This window comes from Octopus bimaculoides, chromosome 24 (assembly GCF_046866305.1).
Source record: "Octopus bimaculoides isolate indiv1 chromosome 24, ASM4686630v1, whole genome shotgun sequence".
NCBI lineage: Eukaryota > Metazoa > Mollusca > Cephalopoda > Octopoda > Octopodidae > Octopus > Octopus bimaculoides.
The window spans coordinates 5,796,644-5,807,297 of record NC_142951.1 but is presented as its reverse complement, the minus strand read 5'-3'; the positions used below and the strand labels follow the sequence as shown (position 1 = coordinate 5,807,297).

Sequence of the window (10,654 nt, the reverse complement as noted above, 5' to 3'; positions counted from 1 at the left end):
AAGCATAGTACTGTGAGTGTTGGGGAGAGGAAGGAGTGAGTGAGAGATGAATAACGGATGTGGGTGGAAGGAGGCGATACGTGGCAAACATGACAAGGAGTAATAAAGACACGGGAGCAGAGAATGCAAATGTGTTTCCAGCAGAAGAGAATGCAAATGTGTTTCCAGCAGAAGAGAATGCAAATGTGTTTCCAGCAGAAGAGAATGCAAATGTGTTTCCAGCAGAAGAGAATGAGACGTCATCGATGGCCATAATGACAACGCAATAATAATGTGTGTGTGTGATTGGCAATAGGAGAAAGTGAGTGAGAGACGAGCACTGTGTAATCGGAGCAGTGATGGGAGCATGTGCAGGAGAGATAAAGGTGTAGATGGAAGGGACTTGGGTGGTTGTGGGATGGGTAATAAAGGGGTTGTTTGATTGTGATGTGTGACGAAGGGATAAAAGACAGAAGGGTGATTGATTTGGATATTAGAAGGGCGAGAGACTATCAGGATATGAATGATGTGGTCTAGACATGAGGCTGACATGCTAGAAATATGGAATGGAATGTTATGCATACATTCATGTGTGTGTGTGTGTATATGTATGTATAGGTATTTATATACATGTGTGTGTGTGTGATGATCATCATTTAACATCTGCTTTCTATTAATACACGCTTGTGTATTAATAATTGGGTATTCTACCAGCAGTATATTGGATAGATATTATCCCTTAGTTGGTTGGATTCACAACTTCTAACTCTCTGGGAATTATATATATATATGTATATATATATATATGTGTGTGTGAGAATATACATAATTTTAGTGTTTGCTTTGCTACACCTGAGTGGATGGTGGGGAGTGTTGGTTAGTGCAGTCCTTTGATATTTCCTTTGTGAAATGTAAGAGATTAAGATCTGTCTGCACCTCTTTACCCCAAGTCTTTCTTGGTCTCTGTCTTTCACAGATTCCATAAGTGCAGGACACCTCTTTATATACACTCACTTGGTCATCCAAATACAGTCCTCTCTGTTGCCCACAACATTTAATTCCTCTTCTGTTCAGGTTTCCTTTCAACTCTGTGTTTGTCGTCCACAACCACTTGACGACTGGGGTCAGTGTGTTTATGTCCCCATAACTTAGTGGTTCAGCCAAAGAGACCAACAGAATAAGCACCAGGCTTAATGGAGAAAGTGGAGGTGCGTGGCCTAGTGGTTAAGGTGTCAGTACCATGATCGTAAGATTGTGGTTTCGATTCCTGGGCCGGGCGACGCGTTGTGTTCTTGAGCAAAACACTTCATTTCACGTTGCTCCAGTCCACGCTGTGATGGACTGGTGTTCCGTCCAGCTGGGGAACACATACGCCATTGAAACCGGGAAACCGGGCCCATGAGTCTGGCTAGGCTTTAAAAGGGTGCATTTATTTTTTTTAATGAAGAAAAGTACTGGGGTTGATTTATTTGTCCCTCTTTTTGTTCTGAGTCTAATTCCACCAGGGTTGACCTTGCCTTTTGTCCTTTCAGGGTCAATAAAGTAAGTACCAGTTGGGCACTGGGGTTGATATAATCGACTCAGTCCCTTCCCGGAAGTTGCAGGCCTTGTGCCAAAAATTGAAACCGATATTCCCAAAGAACCTTCATCCTTTCACAATGGGGATTCAGTTTTTATAATCAGATGGATTGCCTACTCCTGAATCAATGTGCAAATGGTTGAGTATACCTCAGTCATTCTTTTATTCGTTTACTTGTTTCAGCCATTTGACTGGGGCCATGCTGGAGCACTGCTTTTTAGTCGAAGAAATCGACCCCAGGACTTATTCTTTGTAAGCCTGGTACTTATTCTATCGGTCTCTTTTGCTGAACTGCTAAGTTACAAGGACATAAACACACCAACATCGGTTGTCAAGCGACGTGGGGTGGGGGAGGTGGACAGACACAGACACGAAGACACACATAAAATATACATACATACATATATATACACATACACACATATATACGACAGTCTTCTTTCAGTTTCCGTCTACCAAATCCACTCACAAGGCATTGGTCGGCCTGAGACTACAACACAGTGTGTGTGTATAAATTTTAGGTTTGTATATGAATATGTCTCTCTTTCTCTCATATATATATATATAATACATACGCACACACATTCATACATATATAGATACATACGCATTTATACATACACACACACACGGTCTTTTGGGATTCATTTACAAGTTAATCAAATATGTTATCTCCACTAGTGAAGAAAATGGTTTCCGTGAAGTCACACGAAAGATAATAAAATTCCAAACGTCCTCTTCTTCTTCTTCTTCTTCTTCTTCTTCCTCCTTAATTTCCCACTCTCACTCCCTCACCCGCCCGCCATGCTATCACCTGCCAACGTTTCCACTTGTTTCAACAGTCGCTAAAACATCCTCCACATTATCCAGCACTCCGTACCCCCTACCCCCACCTACCCTTATCTCCTTGCACTCCCCCCCCCCCTTCGCCGTCCGTGTCTTCAGATACCCTACCTACCTACCTACCTACCAACCAAGTACATTCTGGGGTTTCCATGATGAGCCTTGGCGGTAGGTGTAGAAACGTGGAGCGGTGAAGGCGAAGAAAAACTCCACCTCTTAGACAGACACAGGTGCGTCCTTTTGCAACAACAGTTTGTTTTAGGCATATCCTTCCTTCCTTCTGCTGCTGTAGTTTGGCGGTTCCAGCCTTTTATTTCTTTATTTCCATTTCCCCCATCTCCCCCCCCCCACCGTTTTTTTTCTTTTCTTTCGAGCGACCTAGTTCTTGTAAATATATTTCTGGGAGCCCGTTCTATGGTGTTAGTTTGAACCTGTTTTCAACAAGTTCGTGCAAGGTAGCGTATAAATACATTATATAGAGATATATATTTAAACGTTCAAAAAATTTGACTGCATATTCAACAACAAACTATACATGTATGTATATTCACTCCAGTAGATAATTACATGCACTCATTTTGTTCCAACTTAGACGACTAGTTGCTCGCATAAAACCACGCCGCGCAGCCATATATATATATATATATATATATATATATATATATATATATATATATATATATATATATATGTGTGTATATATATGTGTATATATATATATATATATATATATATATATATATATATATATATATGTGCCATCGTTATGGTATAGATACGTTTGTATATTTAAAGATTTTGCTGTTTTCTCTCTAAATGTTGTTGAGATTAAGAAGACAGTTTTCTGTTGGTGTTCCCTCCATTACTGGGGCGAAGGATGGAAGGGGCGAACCTGACAGTTCGCGCTTGTCTTTCTTTCTCCTTGTACCCTTCCCTGCAATTTTCATCTCCCTTCTAGCTACCCCCCCCCCCCCACCACCACCACCACGGGTCTCTCTCTCTCTCTCTCTCTCTCTGCTATAGCTTTTCCCTTTTCTTCTCTTGTATACCTTTTTCTTTCTCTTTTCTTTCCTTCTCCCTCTCTGCGTTTCTCCTTCTCAGACGTTTTCTTTCTCTCTGATTTTTATCGTTTTTTTTCTCTCTCTCTATAATTAACTCCTTTTCTTTTTCTCTCGTTCTCTCTTCCCCTTTGCCAAGTTTTTTTTTCCTTCTCCCTAACTTTTCTTCGTCTTCATTATAATCTTTCTTTCTCTCTCTTTTACACACACACGCACACACGCTCTCTCTCTGTCTCTGTCTCTCTCTCTCTGTCTCTCTCTCTTGTTGGATCCATCTCTCCCCCTTCCTCTTGCATCCTCCAGTTCTTTCTCCCTCTCTAAATCTTCCCCATCCCTCTCTCTGTCTGTCTACCTCAACTTTCACTCTTTCTCCCTTTCACATCAACTTCAACTTCAGCTTCTTCCCCCCCCCCCCGTCTCCAACCCCACCATCACCACCATCTCCCAGTTCTCCAATTACTCATTCCTCTCCAAATGGAGATACAGAAAATATTAGTTTTCACTCAACTCCCCCCCCCCCCGCCAATACATTTATCCCCATCCCCAACTCCTTTATAGTTCCCTCACAGTTCAACATTCACACACACACACACACACACACACACACACACACACACACACACACACACACACACACACACACGCGTTTATTACTGCAACCTCCACCACCACCACCGCCTTTCCAGACTTGCCACTCTCACACGCCTGTACTCCATGCAAACAATTGTCACAGAGGGGAGAGGAATGAAGAAAGAAAGAAAGAAAGAAAGATATACATTAGTCACACTTGTTTGTTTATATTTACGTTATGTCTCGCCGAGAGAAAGTGTGTGTGTGTGTGTCTACACGCGCGCGTATGCAACTGAGACGAACTTATATTCGTTCAGATTCTTCTAAAAACGCATTTTTAACTACACACACCCGTTATTAATCAGCAGAAGTTATGGAGCAAACGAAGGGAACTCTCGGCCCTTGAGTCACTCTGTAACTTCTGCCGTTTATCAATAATAATAATAATAATAAACAGGAGGACTCAGAGAGCGCAAACCTCCGCCAAATCAACACCAATGTCCTCTCAACGATTAGCCAGAGATGATTTTTAAAATGAGAATATCTGAAATAAACTCGACTGTTCTCATAAACGAGAATACTAAAAATGAACCCGATTGCTCTCAAAAATTAAGTAAAAAACAGGAAAAATAACCCAGAATCCTTGTCCGGTACCGGATCGACCCCAAAATCTAATCCGTTCGTGCCAGTCACGAGGCCAAACATCCCTGAAAGTTTCATCCGATTCCATCTAGCGGTTCTTGAGATATCTTGTCCACAGACAAACGCATGAACAAACAAACATGACTGACTGAAAGCAATACCTCTCCCTTCGCTAAGGCGGACATAAATAATGGTTTCAAATTTTGGCACGGAGGCGGCAGTTTTTGTGTGAGGTGGGAGAAGTCGATTACACCGTGCTCAGTACTTGACTGGTACTTATTTAATCAACCCCAGAAGCACGAAAGGCAAAGTTAACCGTAACGGAATTTGAACTCAGAACGTAAAGACAGACAAAATGCTGCTAAGCACTTTTGTATGCTGAGCAGCAGTTCTGTCAGCTTGCCATCTTACATACACAGATTTGCTTGTCAGTTTGACCTTAACCAGTTGAGCATGTCCCTTAGTGGCTGATGATATGTGCATCTCTGATCACGAGCAGAAGTAGTGGGGGAGCATCATAGCCATGTGTTGAGAGGAATTCTTTGGGGTTTGAATAATTCACCTTTGGAAACATGGGTATTTTGCTCAACATCCTTAAACAAACCTTATTCAGGGACCTTTTGAGCAGGATGGGCTACTCGACCCGAAGAAAATTCTAACTGGGCCCCATCTGGGAGGTCATGCGCTATTTATATTCATACGAGATCACCATGTCACGCACATATGGTTGTGATGCATGTGCCTGGTGTACCCTTATCAGACGGGTAGTCATGATGGGTATAATGGGCTTCATATATTTGTACCCAGTGTCGCTTTGATGGCATGCACTGCTCTCTCACTCAATGATAATAATAACAATAATCCTTTCTACTATAGGCACAAGGCCTGAAATTTTGGGGGGAGAGGGCCAGTCGATTAGATTGACTCCAGTACGCAACTGGTACTTAATTTATTGACCATGAAAGGATGAAAGACAAAGTTGACCTTGATGGAATTTGAACTCAGACCATGTAGATGAAATGCTGCTAAGCATTTTGCCTGGTGTGCTAACGATTCTGCTAGCTAGCAGCTTTAATAATAATAATCTTTTCTACTCTAGGCACAAGGCCCGAAATTTTTGGGGAGGGACCAGTCAATTAGATCAACCACAGTACGCAACTGATACTAATTTATTGACCCCAAAAAGATGAAAAGTAAAGTCAACCTTGACGGAATTTGAACTCAGAACGCAAGGACGGACAAAATGCTGCAAAACATTTTGCCTGGCATGCTAACAATTCTGCCAGCTGCCACCTTCTTCTTCTTCTTCTTCTTCTTCTTCTTCTTCTCCTTCTCCTTCTTCTTCTTCTTCTTCTTCTTCATAATAATAATAATAATGTAAAGCCACTTGTCATTGGTGCGCTGTGTACTATAAGCAGCAATTTGGTTGTGGCATAAACTTCTGTTTATGCACAAAGCTTGTTTGTTGGACACAGCAAGAATCTTAAGAACAGGTGCTTGACACCGAAGGTCACGAGAAGTGAGTTGCTATTGGACAGAATGACTCGACGTAACTCCTAAGACCAAGACAAAAAATAATGACGATGATGATATACATATATAGCAGCATATACATATATAGTCAAGCATCAGCTTTGTGTGTGTTTGTATATATATATATATGTATATATATATGTATGTATACATACATACTTATATGTCCATACAAGCATAATAAACCTGACTGGGATTTGGGACAGAGAAGAGAAACTGTGTACAGCAGAGGAAATAAGCTGCCCAGTGGATATTAACGTGAGGTCAGTGAAAAAGTAAGTACCTACGCTGAACCCAAATTACAAGATCAGGTTTATACCTGTAATTATTGGGGTACTGGGGTATGTAACACGTTGCCCAAGAACCAATCTTGAGAACTTTCTGTGTTTTTTTACAGTGCTTAGAAAAACTGAAGGAGGGTCACTGCAATAAGTGTGTGTATCTGAGAGGAGAATATGTTGAGTAAAATCATAATTAATTGATCCCCCCTGCATTTTCTTTTGCCCAAATTCAGGAACTTTTCAGTACCCGCCATGTGTGTGTGTATATATCATCATCATTGCTTGACATCCGTTTTCCATGCTGGACGGTTTGACTGAGGTCTGGAGAGCCAGCGGCTGCACCAAGCTCAAATCTGATCTGGCAATGTTTCTACAGCTGGGTGCCCTTCCTAATGCCAACCACTCTGAGAGTGTAGTGAGTGATTTTTTTACGTGCCACCGGCACAGGGGCCAGTCAGGCAAGCCTGGCACCGACTACATTTGGATAGTGCAGGAGAGCTAATCAGGCGGCCCTGGCATCGATCACGTTTGGTGAGTGCTTTTTACATGCCATTGGCACAGGAACCAGTCAGGTGGCCCTGGCATCGATCACGTTTGGTGAGTGCTTTTTTATGTGCCACTGGTATGGGAGCCAGTCAAGGGTCACTGGCATTGGTCATATTTGGATAGTACTTTTTACATGCCACTGGCACGGGAGCCAGTCAGGAGGCATTGGCATCAGCCACGTTTTGATGGTGCTTTTTATGTGCCACCGGCATGGGAACCTCCACACACACATAAATACACACATGATATAGCAGTTAAATCAAATTCCTATGCCAAACTTCTCTGCCGCAGTCGCTCTGTTAATCCCAGATTATCGAGTGAAAGAGAAGAATCGATTGTTTGATGTAGGACAGGGATCAGGAGAGAGCTGGATGAACGGATAAATAGATAGAGTGACAGATCGATATGTGAGCAGAGATTAGAGATATTGGAGAACTGATATTCACAGCATGCACAGAACAGATGCATGTATGTGTGTGGCTGTGTGGTAAGTAGCTTGCTTATCAACCACGTGGTTCCGGGTTCAGTCCCACTACGTGGGCACCTTGGGCAAGTGTCTTCTACTATAGCCTTGGGCCGATCAAAGCCTTGTGAGTGGAATTGGTAGACGGAAACTGAAAGAAGCCTGTCATATATATATATATATATATATATGTATATATATATATATAGTGTGTGTCTGTGTTTGTCTCCGCCACCATCACTTGACAATTGATGTTGGTGTGTTTATGTCCCCGTAACTTAGCGGTTCGGCAAAGAGACTGATAGGATGAGTACTAGGCTTACAAAGATATAGACAAACAGATTGAGAGATATAGACAGACAGAGATAGACAGATAGACTGAGGTAGATAGACAGATATAGATTGAGAGATAGACAGACAGACAGATTGATAGAGGGAAGGGATTAGGGTTAGGGTTGGTGAAGCGTATAGAGTTAGATTTGGCGTCGTTGAAAGTGTGGGTTCGTATCTCGTCACTGTCGACGACCTACTGTGTGTAGGGGTCGGCTGTAGTGCCTACTGCCAGTCGCAGTATCATAGCAGGTAAGAAGAGCAAGATGTTAATGAGTATCGTAAAAAGGTTGTGATCAAGTAAGCAAAGACCTTTTCTCCCCGCCACCCCCGTCGTGTTTGGTATGATCGGTTTTGCGTCTACAACAGATCGATTACCGTCACTTCCGCTTGTTGGTCAGGCAGCAGCCCGAGTGGCGGCGGCGGCGACGGCGGCGCTGATTGTAGTGATGATGGTGATGGTGGTGGTGGTGGTGGTGGAAAGTGCAGCAGCAAGCCCCGCAGCCGTATCACCATAGCGACCAGAGACCATCACAGCACTGAGATATGTAAGAGTGCATGAATGATTGAACGTGTGTGTGTGTGTGTGTGTGTATTTTTTATTGGAGATGTAACAGTTGATGAGTCACTCATTGGCTGTTGGCAAACAGACACTTGCTGAGTCGATGGAGTGAGCGAGTGAGTGAGTGAGTGAGTGAGTGAGTGTGGTGTGCATGAGTGGGATGGGGTGATGGTGGTGGTGGTGGTGGCAGCGGCGGGGTTAGGAGTGGAGTGGATGGTTGCTGTGAGAGGTGACGAATAACGGTGGTAGGAGTTTGGGAGTCCCGGAGTGATGTTTTACTACTCCTACTATTGTCGTTGTTATTCAGATCCAGGTCAGCGTTGTTCGGACTGACCTTTGAGCGAAGGCCTTCCAGCCGTAACCACCCCGTTGAAAAAAAAAAAAAAAAGAAATTTCCAACGTTCGAGGAAGCGCGTTCTTCGGACTAACCAATTATCAAAAGCCTTCCATCTATGGCCATCCCGTCTTTTTCTACTTATATGCCAGGAAGCATGTTGTTTGGACTGACATGACCAATGCCTTCCATTCATGACCGTCCCGTCTTTTTTAAATGTTTTCCTATGTGCAGCGAAGTACGTTCGAACTGACCGATGGTCAAAGTCATTCCACCCGTGACCATCCTATTTGTTTTTTTGCTTCTTCCTGTGTGCAGTGAAGCGCATTGTTCAGACTGATCAAAGGTATTCTAATCGTGACCATCACGTCTTTTTGTCTCTATGTGCAGCGGAGAGCTTTGTATGAACTGCCCTATAATCAAAGCCTTCATATATGTAGGGAAGCGCACTTGACCAGAGACAATCAGCTGTGACCATCCTGTCGATTTTTTTCCCCTATGTGTAGTAGGAAAGCCTGGACTACACACGACGTTGTCCTTCTCTAAAACGATTGGGTGCAGTTGTGTTTTGAGGGAGATTTGCTTGTTATTTCTAGCAAGTCGAGCGGTCACTAGAGGCTTCATCGTTAGCAGAAGAGGTGGTGGATGCGGCGGCGGCGGTGGTGGAAATTGTAGGGAGAAGAGAAGAGATAGACAGGGGTGTTAGTGTAGGGAAACCCCAACCCTAACCTTACTATCATGAGCCAAATGCTCTAACCACTAAGCTACATGCCTTCACATATAAAGTTACTGTAAACTTCTCTTGTAAACTTGTTTGTTTCAGGTGATGTAAATGGAATTGAGATGCAGATAATCCCACAGACCCAGTTTATCCCACTTCCTGAGGCTCTTTGCCTTATCATTATGGACCTGAACAACAACCGTATCGTGGCCACCCTCGATACCGTGCAAGAGAAACTGGAGCAGTGTTATAAAGAGATGGAGATACCCAGTGAAGAATTGATCTACGCTACTCTTGCAAACTTGATTCAAGAAGGGAAAGTTTTCCATACAGGTAAGTAATACATTGCTTTCTGGTTTTTTCTTTTTTCTTTCATTAATATTGCCATTTCGTTTTTGGATTTCTTCTGTGAGATTCTTCATCATTTAATCTCCATCTGTCATGTTTGCATGGCTTGGACAATCCAACAGGATATATTACGGTTAACGAACTGGCAGAATTGGCAGCACACCAGAAGAAATGCTTACCAACATTCCTTCCAGCTTTATGTTCCGAGTTCAAATTCTGCTGAGGTTGACTTTGTCTTTTTATCCTTTCGGGGCCAGTAAAATAAGTACCATCTAAGCTTTGGGATTGATGTAATCGACTACTCCAGTCCCCCAGATTTTCAGGCCTTGTTCCTATAGTAAAAAGGATTATTATTATTATTATTATTATTATTATTATTATGGTGGGGAGCTGGTAGAATCGTTAGCACGCTGGGTGAAATGCTTAGCGGTATTTCGTCAGCCACTACGTTCTGAGTTGCAATTTTGCCTTTCATTCTTTTGGAGTCAATAAAATAAATATCAGTTGAACTCTGGGGTCAATATAATTGCCTCATCCCCACCCCACCAAAATTTCTGCCCTTGTGGCAAAATTTGAAACTATTATTATTATTATTGATTAAGCCACAGGACTCTGTTGGGCTCTGACATCTGCCTTGGCATGGTTTCTTTGGCTGGTTACCCTTCCTAATACTGGATGATCCTTTTTGTAGTTGCACCAGCACTAGTGAGGTTGCCAAGTAATTTGTGAGACAAAGAAAACAATACCTGCCTGCGGAATTTTTTTCCCACCAGAGTTCCGGACCCCAGTTATGAATGCATTTGCATACAGCCAATCAGAGCTCAACTATCAAACTAATTTATGAGCGTATAACAAGTGATGGGTG

General features: G+C 42.7%; 1 protein-coding gene across 1 annotated transcript in view; it reads left to right on the top strand.

Moving 5' to 3' along the window:
- LOC106879258 (uncharacterized) overlaps positions 1–10,654 on the top strand; it is a 33,161-nt gene that overhangs the window by 7,522 nt on the left and 14,985 nt on the right. Inside the window, exon 2 of the mRNA XM_089341547.1 lies at positions 9,544–9,774. Coding sequence (XP_089197673.1) covers positions 9,544–9,774 — 231 coding nt within the window. The remainder of the gene's footprint in view (positions 1–9,543; positions 9,775–10,654) is intronic.